This window comes from Caloenas nicobarica, chromosome 2, assembly GCF_036013445.1.
Source record: "Caloenas nicobarica isolate bCalNic1 chromosome 2, bCalNic1.hap1, whole genome shotgun sequence".
Classification (NCBI taxonomy): Eukaryota; Metazoa; Chordata; class Aves; order Columbiformes; family Columbidae; genus Caloenas; species Caloenas nicobarica.
Genome location: NC_088246.1, coordinates 16,943,069 through 16,962,500, shown reverse-complemented (window position 1 = coordinate 16,962,500; position 19,432 = coordinate 16,943,069). Strand labels below are relative to the sequence as shown.

The following is a 19,432-nucleotide window of genomic DNA, read 5'->3' as shown; positions in this document are numbered from 1 at the left end:
CACTGAGGACGTTCCTGTTCTTTTTTAAGGCCACTCTCGTGGAGTAAACATGAGAAGGTGCCTGTGTGTTTCTTTTTAAAGCAGCTCAAAACCAGTGGAAGCTCTTGTCGTCGCTCCATAAAACGTGCTTGCAGAACCGCGGCTGGCTCACCGCGGAGTACGTGCGCGCCGGGGCCGCGGCAGCCGGGCAGGAAGAGCTGTGTGTACACACCGCGCTCGGCCATTGTTCTGCGGCTATTTGGGTGCTGCAGATGAACAAAGGAAAGGGGCTAGAGCAGGACTGGAAGCCAGGAGCAGGACTGGAAGCCAGCCCAAGTGTGACGATGGTTTATGAGGAAAAGCCCCTTCCTCCTGCCTAATTGGCGCTTGAAACTGAAAGGAGGGCAAAACGCTGTTGCCTTGGGAGCTTGTCCTCTTACAAAGACCTTTGGTAACATGTGGCAAAGACACGTGTCCCCTGACTGCTGGGCTCGTCTGCTCTTTCCCTTCATATCTCTTCCCCTTGTGAGCCTGCTTGCCTGGAGCAGGAACAGATGTAAAGCAGTCCCAGGGCAGCGAGTCCCAGCCGCGCCGAAGGTCCCCAGGTGGAACTATCCCTTCTGGAGAAGGACGGAGAAGACGCAGGTTTAAAGGTTATTAGAAGGATCCTTCATGGTGTGTTTTGAGTGATGTAAACTGGATGACGATAAAATGAGAAAAGATACTGAAAAAAGAATGAAAGGGAAAAAGGTTTTGAAGCAGGGGAAGAGAGTGTGCAGGGGTGTCAAGGGAGGTGATGCTTGGCCTTGGAGCAGATTTTACAGTGTGGAGAAAAACTGATGTGAAGAAGATATGTCTGTGTAAGGCTGGAAGCGATCGCAGCGCTGCTGCTCCCACGGCTGTACGGCAGAGCCCGGGTGGGTGTGTGGCGGTGGGAAGGGGGCTGCCCTGCGTCTTGAACGTGGCAGAGGTATCTGTAATGCTGGTGGAGGCTAAATACAAAATAATACCCTCTGACAGTTTAAATGTCTCCTCCTAACATCTCAAAATGCAAGGGGTGAAACCTGTCAGTCCACAACCATAGTTAAATATTATATCCTGATTTTTAGAAGTGGCTTCTCCCTGCGAAATAGGAAATGCAGCCCTGGAAATGGCTTTGTCACACTTTCTCAAAAATAGGAATCTTTTTTTACTATTATTGTTGCAGCAAATTCTGATTCCCAGAGAGCCTGTTGGGAACTCTTACAAGGCACTAGCGGCTACGAACAAGGGAAAACCTTTGTACCAGCTGTCCCTTTCTTGCCATCCCTGGGTGTGCAGAGCATCTCTAGTGCAAAGCCTGGTGCTGCCGCTGTCCTGCTGGCACAGGCGGGAGGAAGGAGCGAGCTCCCTGGGGCAGATCCAGGGAAGCTGGCTGCAGCTTGGGTGCTGCAGCACTGTGTTTCAGTTGCTGAGCTCCAGGGTGACAGTCCCCCTCCAGACCCTCTCCCCTGCCTGGGAGAAGCATCCGAGGCACGGGGCTGCCACGCAAGTGTGAGCTGTTTTGAAATGGAAGAGAAGATTTTTGTGATGACCCACTTTGGGGTGGTTTGGTCTGTTACATGTGGGCCATAGCGAACTCCACCAGGGATCTTGGTCTCGCTGTCTGGCTTCTGGGCTGTCACAGGAAAAAGGTTCCTGGTTGTGAGGCTGGGACAGAACTGCACACTGCAGAGACCTGGGGACCATTTGGGCCCGAAGAGGGGACAACCACCCAGCAAGGTCCAGCACGAAGACGCTACTCTTTGGGCATCGCAGGCTTCCTGCAACCACTTGCTAATGCTGCCTTCCCAGTGCAGCACAGTGGGTGGAGGAGGCCAGAAAAGGCTGTGTGTGTCCTAACCACCTTCCCAGACCTTGACCTGCTCCACAGCAATTTGGAGCGTGACACAGGCTCCTCAGGTAAGGAATTATCTACACCACACTCATCCTCAGACCACTACTGTAGAAGAACTAATCACCCTCCAAACACCACAGAAGTGATGTTGTCCACCTCATTGCTGCCCTCGCAGACATGTTTGCAGGGCTCAGAGTGTTTCATGATGGCAGGGGATGATGCAGTTACTTCCACTCATTGGGATTCTTCTGCTGATCAATCCTGGCTGAGAAGGAGGAGAGAGGCTTCATAGCAACTGCACGTGGGCACATCACACCACCCACTGCTGCTGCTTGCAAGGGGGGAATGACACCCCGGCAGAGCAGGGAGGTGATGTTTTGCTCCATCCTGTTGTTCCTCAGGCAAAGAGTGGGGGAGGTGATGGTGGGAGAACTGTCCTGGCTGTCCTTGCTTAACTGAGCATTAGGAGGCTGCACAGTAAAGGTTTGGAAGAGGAGACAAGACAGAGAAAATGGGAAGGATGACCCTATGGGTAGAGATGAGAGGGTTCGCAGAAGGAGAACTCCCTCCTGCTTCTCTTCTGAGTGGAGAGAAGAGGCATTCTGCTTAGCTATTTGTGCGGGAGGAACTATGTTGGTAGCTAGCAAATTTAGAGATAAATAGATAGCATCATTAATGAGAGAACCTGCTGGTAAAAAATGAGACAAGTGTACTGGTGTTTCCCAGTGTTGAGGCTTGGAAGAGTGTATGTGAGGATAGGATCCTAAAATAGAAGAGAAGCTGTCAGCATCCAGAACAGCCCTCTGAAAATTTTTCCTCCTTGCTGCCAAGTCCTGGAAATTTCTTAACAGTGCCTCCTCGTTGGGTACAAAGTCTGTCCTGGTGCCTACGGCTCCCCCAGCCTGAGCTACTGTATGTCTAATGCCTGCTGCTTGCAGACAGAAACAGGGACAGGAGCTCCTGTGGTATTGCTAGATAGCCCTGCAGTGACCTCATTCTTCAGGGGTTTGACTTCATAGCCTGTGTCGTACTCCTTCACTTCTAGCCCTGTTCTGTGGGTTGTGCAAGGTCCTGTTCCTCCAACGTTGCCCTGGGGAGCTGGGCAGCTTCAACCCATTGCTCTGAGGGCAGTGGCTTAGTGAAGTGCATTCATGCAGCTGGTGGAGGGTGGACTGGTGGCCTCATTTCTTGCAAAGGCCTAAAATTCATAGAAAGCTACCAGTACTTTTTTTTTTTAATGGTTTTCATTGGATTAATTTTATATATAATCAGTTCAAAGCACTATGACAGCGAATGTGATATTTGTTAGAAGCAGGCCTGTTACAAAAGAGTTCATAATGCTAAAATCTACCTACTTCGTCCCATGGGACCGCTCCGTCCTTGGCACCCCTCCCAGCTGTGAAGCACTTGCAAGCCGCTGTGTCCGGGTGTGCACTTTTTTCGTGCGTCAGTGCCACTGGAGTGAGACAGAGTTCCGTGGTGGCACAGCCAAAGACTGGCCGCCGTGGAGGGGGACTGTATGGTCCCTTTGCTGATAATATGTCATGGAGGCAAAGACTGCAGCACAACCGGCATTCGCCATCCAGAGATGTGGCATTGCTGACGCTGTAGTGAAGCATTTTGAACTTGGGGTGGCTCTTGGGTGCTTCCCCTTGCTACCGCTGCACTTGACAGCAAGACTCAACGGTGTCGTGTATCCTGGAAGGAGCCACAAGCAGCGTGGTTGTGCTGTCCTGCCTCCCATGGCTGCTGCCTGCAGCTGTGCAGAAGCCTCTCTCCATCTTAGGGAGCAGAAGAGTCTTCAGGCTGGAGCTGAGCTGGAAGGTTCCTGGGGAGACTGGAGCATCCTCTCCCCCTGCGCATCGCGGTGCCGTCCTCGCCAGGGGCTCACAGGGACCAGGAAACACCCTGTCTGTGCAGCCACCTCTAGTGCCTGAGCCAGAAGCTGCAGAGGCTGATACTGTCCCCTGGTGAATAGATCGTAGACAAGGTCAGGTTTAAAATGCACCGAGTACCTTCTTTTAAATGTCTTTTCTACATTCACGTTGCAGTGATGACATAGTGCAGGTCACAGTGGTTTGTATCATGCTCAGAAATTTATTGCAGGAGCCTAGTTATTAATCTTTTAATCTTTAAAAATAAATTTAGTCTTTTAAACAGCTTTTAATAAACAGAGGAATATCCTTTCCGTAACTGAAGCTGTCCTGACTTAGGGCTAGTTTACTTTAATGAATGTTTGAGCCTGGGTTTTTTTTTGTTTTTTAAAAAAAGTGAACTAACCAAAACTATTCTGTTTCAGTGGTTTCCTAAGAAAGAGTCAAGTAACGCTTCCTTCCCTATTCCTGATTCCCTGTTAAATCCTTTAAGCAACCATCCTATTCCATTCTTGTGCTGTTAGCCGCAATTGTCACAAGTCTCAGTATTATTGTCTACCATACCTCCTTCCCCCAATGTTTTTATATTTGGGTCGATAAGAATTTGGGTTGACTTTGGTTTTTTTTAATGGCAAATTAAGTTTAGTAACAACATCTCTGGAAATTTAAAGATAAAGATTTTTAGATGCTTTTCTAAAAGACACGCTACCGCTGAAGCAGGAATCATTTTGGGAAGTCTGATGGCCTGTGTTGAGCAAGATGTCAAACTAAATAATCATAACCATCTCTGCTGATCGTGAAATCTATGACTCTACTTCCTGCGGTTTCTGTAGACCCTTTTATGATGGTGGTTAAAATCAAACAGAAAGAGCAATCTGTCCATTCCTTCCTCACTACTTCTAGACCCTGTTTCTCACCTCATTTTGTAAAAGCAGATACAAATGGTGCCATAGAAGCATGGGAATGAGATGAAAAGGTAGTTTTGGTAATCTCAGAAGGCAGCATTTGTTCAGCTGCATGTTTCCACATGCAGAGAGGCATGGAAATGTTCGTTGTTACAGCAATCAACTTTCCAATATAGGAGGTGTCCTGTTATATCTCACTGATTAACGAAGTCATTTGTTACTTCCTGGGGTTCGGCAATTGAACTGTACTTTGTGCTTCAGAGGCAGAACATTTTGTTCAGATGTTAAGTCTTAATCCAGCTGAATTAATATGAACAAGATGCTCCTTATCCCAGTTTGGTTTTTAAGCTTTTATAGTCATAGGATGAACTTATTAATAACATACATACAAGAAAATTGCTGTGGATCTGGATTGCTTAGTTTTAATTCTGAATTTTCACAAACTACTATTTGAATATATCATTGTTTTTAGTAAAAAAGAGCCAGATGACACTGTTTATATACCTTGGGGTAGAGGGAAGAGAAATAAATTCTTGGGTTCTATCTACATGCTTGTCCTATTTCTGTCGATTTTGATTTTTCTTTCCAGTCTTATGCTGGTGGCAGCTACATAGTGTAAAGGCAGTTATATTGTTGGACACCTAAGGTACAAGAATAGCAGAACATGGTTCAAGTAGAAGATTAATTATTTATATAGAAAGATACCGATTTTGTTCCTCAGTAAGACATTAAATAGTTTACAGTCTTTTCAGAACACACAAAGAACTTTTCTGTTCCTGTAAATCTCTGTTCTGAATTTCTATTCTGCAATAAAATGTCTGATGTCTTTCATATTTCAGTAATACATTGCTGGAGTTAATATCTGTCTTTTATATGACAGTGTTATACTTCTTTTGAGCTACTTCAGATTTCAAATATTGGTTCCATCTTAGTCAGAACTGTGCTGATACGTCACTGTTGTTGTGGCATGTATCATTTCATCCAAAGCACTTTCAAGAAATTTGTTCCCTTTAGAAGATGAACAAGAATCAACACTGGAAATGACATGTTTAATTTCATCTCTTGTACTAGGATGCAAATCATGCTTCTTGCAATTCTGTATCTTATGAAATAGCCCCTTACCTGTTCTCCCCACCTCTGCTTTTTAGCTTTGGATTCCTATTAAACTTGTGTACCACAGTAGTCCCCTTGATGTCTATGGGTTTTGATATAGCAAAGTGGAGAAATAAGTTCAACACAATCATTTCTGGTGTCCATCGAGGAGGGCTGTGCACGTTTGCACAGCACAGAACTGTGTGCATTTGTTTCTCTTTCTAGCAGCTTTGCATAGCTAACAACATGCCAGCAGAGCGTCAGTCCCTTCCTTTACTCATGCTAATGACTGACTTTTAAATCCTCTCGTTAAAATCATAAAGTCATCTGGTTGCGAATAGATTTCACAAACCCCATTGGCATAACTCAACATTTGAGCTCCTCGTGGCCTTACCCATAAGGGACAGAAGGGGCATCTGTGCAAGCCACCTGTGACGTTGCGTTTCTTTTTCAGGGTTTATGACAGGCCTCCATTAGCCTGGTCTTCCCAGCCCAAGACTGATAAAGATCTTGCCTACTGGAGAAGACGAGGACAGGACTTCAGTGTGCTCCTGGGCTATTCCCAGAAAGGTGCTGTGGAAATGAAAGGCCTGGCTGCAGCCCCGCGGGGTCCCCGGCACCCCAAGGAGGGCCAGCTGAAGGCGGGGACGGCTGCAGGGTACGTCAGGAGAAGCGGCTTGCAGGAGACCTGCGAAGTGCCTGGTGACTGCAGATGGCAAAATCTGGGAATGGAAAGCTGGAACCAGCCAAAAAAGGTCGGGAGGCAAATGTCCGAGGGTGACAGGGAGAAGCTGCTTCAAGAGCTGTATTCACTGACCCTGGGAGACAACGTGCTCGGCGCCCACAAAAAGGGAAAATCGCAGTCATTGCCGAGGGTCCTTTCGCCCGAGAGCATGAGGTGCGTGGAAATGCCCTCCCTGACCAACAGTAAGAACTCTCTCAGCGTAACTGAAACCCCCTCCTACTCCCCAAACAGACTGAGTGTGGAACCAGCCAAGCACCACGGAACGGGAGGCCATTTTGTTCCCCTGGTGAAACCCAAGTATGGGAGACCTCTCAAGCCTCCGTCCTACGACCTGCAGCGGCACACCAGGGCATCTGCAGAAACCGTGGGTTTCCAGGACCACTACCAGAAAGAGGAACCCACCTCCTACTTAGCCAAAGTTAATGAGCCAAGGCAAGATGCTTGCGTTCAAGACTCTGGTTTGGAGCCCCCAGTCTACGTACCTCCTCCATCTTACAAATCCCCATCTCACCAAAACGTAACCCCGCATCCCCTCAGCGAAGTGCCTAACAACACCACACCTGCCAGCAGCGATCAGCAGGGTCCTGCGGAGCGGGTTGTCCCCTGCCAACGACCAGCCGTGAATACTTTAGAAGCAGGGGGCGACCCTTGCAAAGACAACCATCTTCCTCATGGGAAGCAAAGCCATGCGAGGCGTCCCGCTGACCACCTGCGTTCTGTTCAGTATATTCCCTTTGATGATCCTCGGATACGACATATTAAAATTGCACCACCGGAAGGTCTGCAGGACAACACTACATACGCTGAAAATGCATGTAGTCCCAGTTCTGGTGCTTTGCAAGAGAGAAATCTTGAAGTACAGTACAACAGTGCCTTTTTGGATGCATCAAACTTGTCCAGTTCTGCAAAGGGAGAAAGAACTTCTGACAGCTCCATCCATAGCAACAGATGGTTGGCACCATCCATCCGAGATCAGGAAAATTGTGCCTTGCCGGACCAAAGAGACAGTTATAGCACAACTAATCACAGCCCCCGTAACGAAGCCAGCACGGAGTACACAAGAGGCAAACTTTCTGTGAGACATTCACATATGGACAGCACCTGTGAGACTGTTACAAAAGTGAAAAAGTTTGAACCTGGAACCGGGATGCAGAGCAAAAAGAGTTCAAAGAAAAAAATGAATGAAACTATATTTTGTTTGGTCTCTATCCCAGTTAAATCAGAATTCAATCTGCCAGATACAGATAGGAACAACAACATAACCCAGAGCCCTGATAAGAATGGGTTTGATAACAATGGGGCTTTGCAAGAACAAAGTCTCTTAAGTATGTCTTCAACGGACTTGGAGTTACAAGCGCTTACAGGAAGCATGACCAATAAAAATGAGTTACAAAAACAAGAGCTGTGGAGACCAGAAGAGTTCAAACAAATGAATGACCTCAGATTTATTCAGCCTGCAAAACACAGAGAGCTCAAATACTCTGGCTCCTGGCCAGGTGATCACTACAAAGACCAGCAGACACAGACCAGTTTCACTGAAGAACCTAAAAGCCCACAGTTTCTCCATGATACAAAGCCTGGGCAGCCCAGTAGTAACAAACCACTGTCTCCAAAGCTCCTGGGATGTACAGCATCCACGATCGGGTCAAAACAGGCAGGGCTGCCTTCTGATGAGAGAAGCTGCAGACAGAGCATGTGTGGCATGAAGGGTCAGATGTACCTCAGCCAGTCTAGCAACAGTGCGTTTTCCAGGACTGCCACCTCGGTCCTTCAGTCCCCCTCCCCAAAAGCCCACCAGAGCCAGCCCACGCCTGCCCAGGAGAGGGAAACCGGCTTTCTTCCCAAGGGAGATGTGGTTAAAGGAGAAGCAGGCGCTCCCTGCAACAGTAAAGAGCTGTTTGGGCAGTTCCTGTTGAAGCCTGTAAGTCGCCGTCCCTGGGATGCAATAAGTGAGCTGGAAAGTTTTAACAAGGAGCTGCAAGAGCAGGAGGAGAGCACAAGCAGTGAAGAAGATTTGGAGGGTGGCGCGGCTTCTCCGCAGGCAGGTGCCCTTACAGAGAGGAGGGCATCCAGAAATGACAAATCCAACCAAGAGCCAAAACATGGTGGGAAACTGGAAACGGTCGTGCCAGAGGTGCCTGTATTTAGGTCAGGAAGAGTTAAAAGTAAGTCTGAAAGTTGGAGCGTGGGGATGGAGCATGGTGGCGAGCCAGGCTGCGTTGGCGCTGGAGGCTCCTGGCAGGCAGGAGGGAGCAGTGAAGGAGTCAGGCCAGCAGATGGAAGTCTGATAACAGAAACCAGGGCAGGGGAAGCTGAGAGCAGAACAAGCAAGCAGCCAGTTCGCGTGGGCCCTTTCAAGAGAGTTTTGTCCAGTAGCCCAAGCAGTTCGTGTCCCAGTAATCCTTTCAATAACCCTGTCTTGCAAGAGATGAGCGAAGACCAAAATTACCTAGACTTTGTTAAACTGAGTAAAGGTGCAACTCTCACAAATGATACAGAATTAGAGGGAGGCTCGGTAGCACACTTATCCTTAACAAAGAGGAACCAAGGACGCTCTGAGCCAGATTTGAGGTCAGTGGGACTTGATGTGGCCCCAGGACCTGGTGCTAACAGTTCTGATCACTCTTCAAATGCAAATGCAGTGGAAATCCCTGTGAATGAGTCATTGGAGGCAAGAGCTGCAAGAATTTTAGGTATAGATATAGCAGTGGAGTCTCTCCTTCCGGATGACCATGTTGGACCCCACCTAGGGACCAGCCCTGCAAGTGGTGCCCAGGGCTTTGAGTCATCAGTGGGGAGCACAGTAAGTGACAAAGAAGGAAAAAAAGATAGTTCTTATGAAGGCAGACGAAAATGTGGCTGGACAGAGAGCGCTCTCTTTGTTGGAGGAGGAGGCCGATCTCTATACCCTGATGAACACCAGAGCACTCAGCAGGAAGCCAGTGCTAAACCCCTGGTAACTGAGCAAGTTCTTGAACAACCTGCAAGTCTCAGCCAAGGTGAGGACCAAAACTTGGTTTGCAAGTCAGGTGTGTATCATTCAGAAAAGAGAATGAGAAGCACCTCGAAAGTGATAGAGACACTCCAAGGCAAGCTTGCATCTCCACCCAGCCGGACTGCCATGGATCGCTTAGTGCGAATGAAAGAAGTTGACTCTGTGTCCCGGATGAGACGTCTGAGCATTAAAAGTGCAGACTCGGGAGAGGATGTGGATGAGGAGAAGCTGTCGAGGGTACAAGAGGAAAGAGGAGGCAAACTGGCAAGCTCAGGGGCTGTTTCCAAGCGTGTTATCTCTCTCAGTGAAAACGGATATTTAGGTGGAATGGACAAGAAGAAGATGGACAGAGATTTTTCTTTAGGTAAGAGTCTATTATGGGAGATCCAAGTGGGTTCTGTTTCTTTATGTAATGGGCATGATCAGTTTGCTCACGCCCACGTAACGCTGCTCAAATAGTAACAGGCTGTAGGTGGTACTACCCCTATCTGGTTGCCACCCGCTTTGCTCTCGTTGCGGAATAGATAACATGAGTGTTCGCTGATCCCATTTTAGGAAAAGTTACTGTAAAACTCACTTGTGATACTGAAACTCATTCACAGAGACTGGAGCACTCCCAGAGGTCTTACCTCTGTCTAATTGTTTCAGTGAACGGCCAGCTTCAAACAGAGGAGTTCAAACATAGTCACTGTAGTGCCAGTGTTTGGGAAGACATGGTGATTTAATCATAGCCTCTCCTTGAATACCCATTTTTTCCCTCTCTAATACTTAAGTAGACACATGCTATATCAGAGTTCAGAAGAAACTAAAAATAAAAATCTGATGTTCCTTCTGTGAAGCCTCTGGGAAATGGCTGCATTAAAGGGCCTGGAAAATTCTCTCTCTCATGAATATGTTCCAGATCAGATGTTGAAAATAACTGTTATCCCCAGGTCAAATGAAAAGTTTATTTTTTCAGTGAACACCTTTTTTTTTTTTTTTTTTTTTTTGGTGTTCCTTATCTCTCAAAAGCATAGAAACTTGTGTAGTCTGTATACATGCCCAAAGTAACATAAGCTGTTCTTCCTGCCAAACAGTTTTCATATGGCATTGTGCTGAACAACTGAAAATCAGTTGTTGCCATTGATGTGTGTAAAGGAATAAATCTCCCAGGACACCTGTCTAGTCCATTAAATTAGTTGGAGTGAGCAAATGCATGGTGTGAAAGCTGTTAATATTAATCTCCTCCTTCCTTTTTCCATCCTCTCTGTAACAGCTGACACTCTACCTTTAAATCTACACAGGTTATTCATTAAACCTCATCAATATAAATCTGTTAACAGTTTTCCATTACAGAGGGACTGAAATTAAATGGAGCATACTTTAAAGTGGATTTATGTATTTCCATCTGAAGAGAAATATTTGTATAAATTCTAAGTATTGGCTCCTACAGTCTTGCAGCCTTTCCATTCATGTTTTGTTCTGTATCCCACAGCTCTGTGTCTCTTTCTGCTCTGAACTATATTTCCCTACACCAGATTTTCCAGACTAATTCAGCTTCCTTGTACCCATCAAGTCTAGTATGCCCCACATGCGTTTCATATGCTTTCCTCCCTTGGGGTTTCTGCTGGAGTGAAGACAGTAACTGTTGTGGTGACGTGACTTCAGGGATGTATCAAAACAGATTGTGTGTGTTTTATTGGAGAGTTATTCTGCAGTAAATTAGGTCTAAATTTATCCTTCTTGCTGACAATGCCAGGCTTGTATTCTGCAGTGTGTTCCCATTGCAGCAGTTCCCTTGCAGACGTAACAGCCGTCCCCATGTCTGGGTAGCATGGATGTCCCTTTCTGCGCTACACATCCAGTACCATAGGTGACGTGCACTCACTCGGGGCGGGAAGGTGTCTCCTTTACTGGCTTCTTCCCATCCAAAGAGACCCGAATTTGTTAACGCATGCAAGATCTTCACTTTACCTTAATGGGGCAGGACTGAAGATTCGTGTTTGTAGGAAGGCCTGATGCTGTGTCTTCCTCTGTTAACCCTCACTCAAACTTCCAGACTAGCTCACTGGTACTATTAAAAGCCAAAATGAGAGTTAATCCCAGAAAACCATTGCATTTGTTGCTTTTAGAGAGTGAATATTACTAAAGGTGATTCTATTTGGAGTGAGGTAGAGTGATGTTAGTCTTAGAATTGCAGACTGGGCCCGTTGCAAAGGCTAGAGCCCTTAGCAGAAACCAGTTTTCATATGTATAATGCAGCTTGGCAGATGAACAGTCATCTCAGAGTAAGAGCTCTGCTGAAACTCAGTGCAAGAAACTGATCTTACTATGCAAATACTGCCATTAGAAGAATCTCCAAAACGTTCCCAAATGCACTGGATGTCTTTTCACCTTTGCTGTTTGAAGACTGCTTCCATGAGGCTGCTGATCTGGCTTTGTTCCTGTAGAGAGTATTTCAAATCAGCTTAACCAAATGTTGAATAAATGTTTCTATATCAGTGCTAGAACTCCAGTGTTTGTCCCCCCAGAACTGTGATGTAGCCTGGCAGTCTAGCCCTTTTGTGTCCTTGGTTTGGGTGTTGCAAGTGTGGGTAAGTTTTCAAGGAATAAACTGAGCCACGCAGATGTTCCATGTCATATGGCCTGATTTTCTGCCCCCCTGCCAAACAGTGAGCACCTGCAATTTTGTGGGGAGTTCTATTGGTGTGAATGTGTCTGGCCTTAGGAAAATCAGGCTTCTGAAATGCTAATCCATTTTTATTCTTAGGTCGACCTCACACAGAACAGTTCAGAATTTTTGTACATTCCAGCAGCTTAGGTGGCAAAATATTTACAACTAAAAACTGTTCCTGCATTGCCCAGGGAAGTGGTGGAGTCACCATCCCTGGAGGTGTTTAAAAGGTGTTTAGACGAGGTTGTTAGGGACATGGTTTAGTGCTAGAGTTAGGTTATAGTTGGACTCGATGATCCTAAGGGTCTCTTCCAACTGAAACGATTCTATTCTGTTCTATTCTATTCTGCTCTATTCTGTTCTTTAGAGGCATCTTCCCACACCATCAGAGCATTAAGCTTAGAAAGATACAGCATTATCCTGGAGTGCACTAGCCCTCAAAAACTTTTTTTCTCTTCATTTTTTCACATTCATCTGTTGTCTGTTCTTGAAGTATGGAAATACCAGAAGAAGCTGAATAGTGATAAGCAGTTCTGAAACATAGGTGTTGCTGGCGCAGACTCCTTTCTTCGCTGGCTTAGCAATTTGAGAAGAGTGGGCAAGAGATACGATAAAGGATCCTGCACCAAGAATACACCTGCTGGGGCCAAATCCAGAAGTTCTTTCATATCCTGTCTCCCCTTGGTATGAGTGTGGATGCTGCAGATGGACACTTGCACACAGGAGTAGAAATTTCCCTCTGAGGGTTTTTATGCTTGTTTGAATGAAGACATTGACTCACATCAACATAAAAGTCCTGAGGGTGAGCGTTTTACTCCAAAGTGTGATATTTATGTGTGCATATTTTCGCGCTCAACGGTTTAAATGCGAGTGCTGTGGGAGCACGGCCTACAGGAGGGACGTTTAGGGTGAGCTCAGACACCCAGGTTGTGTAAGACCAGTAAGGTAGCACATGGTAGCACGGGCTGCAGCACTGGTTTGTCCAGGCCCCGTGTGCCTACAGCCTCCTCCATAGGTAGCCCTGGTTCCTCCATGACATTAGTGTGCATCCCAGGGAGCCAAGGGTAAGTCAGATGTGTGCGTGATGGCACAGGGTAAGCAGATCTCACAAGGCAGTGCTGTCCCAGAATCACAAGGGTGAAGGAAAAGGCTCCTATCTGCTCACTTCATGGCCAATGTTGGGATAAATCCAATAAAAAAATCTGATAGAAGAGTGTCCTTGGGGCTTCAGGAAAAGAAAACCAAAGTGTGGTCTGTCCTTGTGAACTGACAGGAGTTAGGCTGAAAATGAAGACCAGTGTTAGTCAGCCAGTCCAGTGCTTTATGAAGAATGTTCTAAACTTAAGCTGCAGTTCTGCAGATTGAGACAGTCCAGCCATAGTGATGCAATGCAGCTGTGCTTTCCCACATTCTGCTGAATTAATCTGAAACCAAAGATTTGCGATTGAATGAAAAAATCCTGATGACTGGATGGCACCATCACTTCTTCAGCCAGCCTTAAACACTCTGCTAGGATGCTCAAAGTGTTTACTTGTCCTTACTGTTCAGTACAATGCGGGGCAAATCATATGTCTTTTTCTCCCTGTGGAAGCATCTGAAAACTATAAGTAATTGCTTAGCAGTCAGTGTGCTTGTTCCTACCTACTCAAGGTTTCCCAAATTATATCTGCATATATTTGATCCAAGTTGCTCCCAAATTACACTGGTGTAAGTACAGAATTTGAGTCAGGAATGTAGTATGTATCTTTAAGGCTGTAAGTCTAGTAATAGTTTTGGTGTTTGTTTGTTTTTGTTTTTTAATAAAAGCTAGGGAAACAATGTCTCATTTCCACAGCTAGCAACCTTGAATAGATTTCACAATACATTATTAATAGTGCCTTCTTGTCTTTTTTTCAGATACATATGACCCCACCAAAGTTGAAAAGGTGTGAGATGAACGGAGAGGAGAACAGAGATTTCTTCTCTACTGAGAATGTTTCACTGATTTTTTTTTTTCTGGGTGCTTTTTGTTTGGTTTTTTTGTTCTTTGATGTTTGGATATTGCCTCCATTTGTGGTGTTCATGGTGTACTGATAATGCCTTTACCACTGCCACTAGGAATTAGCTATTTGTATCTGAAACTGTTGTGAAGACCACAGAAAAATCTGACTTCTACATTGGAACCATCTGGCTTTGTAGCGTTAAGACTTAATGCCTACCATTGGCAAAGAGGTTTCATCTGAACTTTATTTGTCTTCAGCAGGGATGATGAAATGTATGAAGTGAGGCTTTTGAGCTTTCTCTTTGGTGTAAATGTAAACGTGGGCAATTAGTGAAATGATTTTTAAAAGAATGTGAATTTATAAGCTAGACTTCTAAGTATCTACAGTCTAAACTTTGTTTAACTTAAGGGATTTTTGGCCATAAGTAGAAAGTGCTGCTGCACTATGTGGGGGAAGGAATGCAAGAGAATGGTGGCGAAGAGTGATTGTGAAATTATTTCTGACTTGCAGAGTTTGAATTTACTTGGATTAAATACTTACTTGCCACCTAGAGAGAAGAAAAGCAAAAACCCCAGACCTTCTAAAAGATGGAAGACTTTTGTAGAACAGTGTACAGAACGTGTAATTATAGTAGCTCGCAACTAGTGTTTCAAACCAATGCAAAGTATACCACTGGCTGTTTTGCACTCGGTATTACCTATTTTTGTTTTGCTGTTTAGAAATTCTTTATATGAAAGAATAGTAACTGGTTTAAAATAGCCCATTTTAACAAAGTAACTATATTTCTTGTTACAGAATACTATCTATTTTTCTATGATGTAAACAATTGCTAACAAGTGGCAAGTATAAAGAAGTATTATTATTATATTATATTTTAAGAAGACTTATCCCTCTGAGTGAAAGTGCCCCAAGCAGATTTCACCTGTATATCTCAATGCACACCCCATATTGCCACATACTCAGTAGCGCTACCTTATTTTGTCTGAAAAGAGCCATCTATGTGTGTATGTACGTATGTATGTACTACAGGGTTAATTTCTATTTTCCACTCAACCCTTGGATTGTTCTTCTTGGAGCCACTTTCTGAAATGCAGCTGAGAACCGTCCGGGCTGGTGTTGCTGCCATTGCATTCCAGTGACAGCGATTACCAAAAAGTGGGTTTGGATCTTTGTCCCAGTGTGTCCGAGTGGCTCAGATAAAATACCTGGTTTCTTCCTTTTACTTTGTTCCCTTTTACAGATTATGGGTTTGGATTAGGCCAGTGTATAAAAATAAACAAAACTGGGTTTAATTCTTCCCTGAAGTCAACTGATGTTGCTGGGGAGGAGTTCAGGCATTTAAATACATGGCTTTAAGTATATTTTATCTGCACACACAAATGCATGAATTACGGAGTTTATAATAAAGCCTATGCATTCTGCTCTTTGATACTGAATTAGCCTGCATAGTATCTGTGTCTTTAAAGCCTTTATGTCCACTCCTGTGTGTTTTTTTCTAAGTACCTATGTACTAACATTCTTCTGATGACTTGTTCATGTACTTCACTGGTCTATTCTAATGGCCTTTTCTGGTTTTTAGCATAATTTTATTTTTTAAAATCTTCTGATTTCTTGAAATGTATTTTCCGAAGTCTGTAATTTGGAAAGAATGACAGGGTAAAACACTCATCCTCTGTTTTGGCAGCAAGAATTTCTTGTCTGTAACACGTGATTCTGTTACATATGGACTATTTAAAGCTTGTTTGAAAAGAAAATCTGGTGTATAATTTATTTTATTAACTCTTGTGCATGCTGTGTAGCAATACCTGTTGACAAACTGTTCCCACCACTCTTACTATATCCACCTTTTTTCATCACCATCTAGGATATACAGGGGCTAGTAAATAGCTACAAAACATGTTTCTCCCCACTCCCCAAACCAATTCTGCCCATTAAAAAAAACAGTTATTAAAAAGAATTGCTTCAACTCTCATCATCCCACTTACTAGTAAAGCTGAGATGCCTGGCAATAACTCGAAAGTTTTAATTTCTCTTTGATTTCTGGAGAACTGTAAATTGTCCCATATAACCAGTCGTGTTACCTTCAGTTCATGCCTATGTGGAACGAGAGTTTTCTGTGCATTTTATTTTCTTCTGGTGGGGAGGGGGTTAATTGATTCTGCAACATGTCTGTTTCATCAGTCATGTCAAGTAATTACTTTTGAAATGCACATAAACAGACAAGATCTTAAAACAAAGGAAGCAGCCATGTTGCAGGGTAGGTTTTATCGACTAAGAATGGGAAATTAAAACCTAGAAAGTTAGCAAGCTTTATTTTGCAGTAGTATGTGACTGACCAGTGGATGAAAGACTAGAACTAGTACTGCTTTAAAAATTTCATTTTCATTTCATACTATGATACAGACAACTAAGAAATACATGCAGTGTAGTTATATGAATGATTGTGGCTCAGTGTTTCTACAGTACCTGTGCCATAATTAAAATGTCAGCTCTCAGAATGGGCTGGATGGTACCACAGCTGAGCACCTTTCCAGAAACTTTTTGCCCGTTGCAAACAGCAGTCAACAGAAAGCTCCTTTTGTACCAGACGTAGTTAAAAAACAGTAAATGGTGACTTTCAGGGCCTGTCTCCTTGGGTGTATAACACTGTCATGGGAAAGCACTCACAAGTAATGGCAAGGGCAGGGGGCTAGGGCTGGGTGACTGCAGGGCAGCAGTGAAGGGCTGTGCATTTATCTTTGTTCTCTGGAGAAGGAGCAGAGCTAGAACATCTGAAATTGCATTGTTACAAGCTGTTGTGTATCCAGTTTGTGCTGTTGCTGTACTGCTGCAGCTGGGGAAGCTGGAGTTCGCTGACAGGTTATCCAAGGGCTTGGTTGGGAAGATACTGGTTTCACGAGCACTCCCAGAAATTCATGCAAAAAAACCATGCCTCATTTATATATTTCGAAAACGCTTAATGGGGAGACTCCTCAGCAGATAGCTAGCTAAATAGGACCTGCCATCTCCTTCCTTTCACCCAGCTGAAATCCAGAATGGATCATCAGCCTTGGGGCTTAGTGACGGTGACAGCACGTGGTGGCAGTGCCAAGCTGCCAGGGAGATAAACAATGAACACGAAGTTTCAGGTTCTTGTGTCACAGAAAGAAGAGTCACCGTGAGCTCTGGGAGCTGCAGACCCAGCCGGTCCCTCCGGCGGCTGCCCGGGGCACGGCGGTGCCTCGGTTCACCGGGAACCGCTCTTTTCGGTCCTGCTCCCTTCTCCCTGCTGGAGGTATTTTGAACCAGGCAGAATTGTGTTCCGAGAAGAGCGATAAGAGTCAAATCCCAGCGGCACTGCGGCGGGACAGGGAGGCAGGGGAGGGAAATGCCCCTGAGCGGTTCCTGGTCACTGCTGCTGGAAGTGCCCATGAAACGCCTGACTAAGCATCACTTGTCAGCTACCAACTCACAAAACCTTCCCTAGGCAGAAGAAGGACCATTGTAATGCCTACCACAGGCTTTATGGCAGGTTAGTCTTTACTGCAAACTGTCATTTATCAAAACCATCAAGTGTCCTTGACTCAGCTCCTGCGCAAAAAGTCTCTCTACTGAAACATCCAATGACTCTTGAAAAAAATTAAGGACAGCATGTGCTTAAAGTGGCCAAGTAACAGAATTGATCTGTCACCCTTGGAAAAAAACAGTCTCATTAAGCTTATTTACATATAAATATTGGAATTTAGTATAGTATTTCTGTTTGTCTAGTATCACAGACCAATATTAACACCTAGGGTCAACATTTGGTTGCCAGCTGCATGTCACTTTTATAGTTCTCAACCTTCTCTTGGGGTTAAAATGCTGATATTTTCTTCACCCCCCCTTTTCAAAAAAAAACTAGGGGAGTGGTTGGGAGAAAAGTAGAAGTGAAATGTTCTTGCATTTTAAATGGCAGAAGTTCTTGCAACTGTGAAGTGGGCACTTTTGTCCAGGTTCAAGATCTGATAGAGGCAAGTACATATGAGACGTGAATCTTTACTTGTCAGGAGCCACCAGCTCAAAGAAGAGAGATAAAACAGTGTTAAAAGGAATGGAAAGGATTGTCAGCTTGTCAGCCTTTTGAATGTTTTCTGTAAAGCTGTCCTTCTGGAGGACATTGATATTTTCTTGGTTGAGGATCAAACGATCCCCTAATTCCCCTCCACTGGCAATAAGCCACGATGTTGCAGTCCTAGTTTACCGGAGTGTGATTTAATTACAAGTGGAGTCTACAAAGTTTAAACTTCTTTTCTTCTGCATAATCCCAATAAAGGATCAAGCTGAAGATTTCATGAGATGATGACTATATCACTGAATTCATTAGAAAAGTTGGGAAATTGTGATTTAATTCTCATTTAAAGTTGCATGAAAATGTTCACTGTACCTCACCCCTGGGGACTCAAAGAAAGCTGTTTATCATCAGCTCTATTTCTAAAGAAAAAAATGTTTCAGACAAAGAAAAAGGGAAATCCTGATATCAATAGCAAAGCCCAAAACCTCAATGCTACTTCCCACCCATGCTGAAAAATATGTTTGCAATATGGCTTGCAGAGCTGCACAGCAGGGAGAGGGTGAAAGGAACTTAAGTCAGAATTGACCAACACATGGCTGAGATTAGAAATAAAAATGAAATTTCCCAGCCAAGAGAAACCGCAATAACATACAGATAATAAAATGAAGGAGGAACTTTCCACCCTCAACAGCAGCAATCTCAGCCTTCTTTTGAGCTCTGGACCAGCAGAGAAAATAATCAGAACCATTCCAACCAGAACCTGGAAGGAAAACAAGGAGATATATGTGCTAGACAGTGTATCAGTATCCTTGTGTCTTTGACCTTATATAATGCAGATAATTCTCCACACTGACTTTCAAGATACTGTGGCCTATCTCCAAAACTAATAGTAGCTCACTGCCATGGATTTCTGCTCTAACCAGCCCAAGGGCAGATTTAGAGGGATAAAAAGAGAGGAAATAGGGGTAAGCAATTACAATACTATTTACATGATATCACAAGATGAATGTGTTATAAGAATTTTCTTTGTATTTTCTTCTGTACAATGCAAATACTGTGTTTCTGGGCTTACGTGTAAACTGGAGGGGTGCTGTTATTCAAGAGGAGACATTCTCCAAATAAAGATTTTTGCATGGATATGCTCCTCTGTGATGTTGTCGATGTTGTTATCATGGGCCAAAATGGAGCATGTGCTCTGATGTTTGCATTGCCTTCAAGAAAGATAAATGTATTGGTGAAGTGTTAAAAGGCTGCAGTATTCTCCAGGGGACTGCTGCTTCAAAACCTGACACTGTGACTGG

At 44.5% G+C, this 19,432-nt stretch overlaps 1 protein-coding gene across 3 annotated transcripts in view; it reads left to right on the top strand.

Annotated features, from left to right (window-relative positions):
* The window catches only part of LOC135985993 (junctional cadherin 5-associated protein-like), a 20,027-nt gene extending 797 nt beyond the window's left edge, over positions 1–19,230 (top strand). For 2 of the 3 annotated variants that reach the window (XM_065629729.1, XM_065629730.1), the window contains exons 2-3: positions 6,181–9,830; positions 14,016–19,230. In XM_065629729.1, coding sequence (XP_065485801.1) covers positions 6,181–9,830; positions 14,016–14,050 — 3,685 coding nt within the window. In that variant the 3' untranslated portion in view covers positions 14,051–19,230. Of the gene's footprint in view, positions 1–6,180; positions 9,926–14,015 lie in introns of those variants that run through there. The other variant, XM_065629727.1, reaches the window with a different exon arrangement.
* Positions 19,231–19,432: the final 202 nt, after the last annotated feature.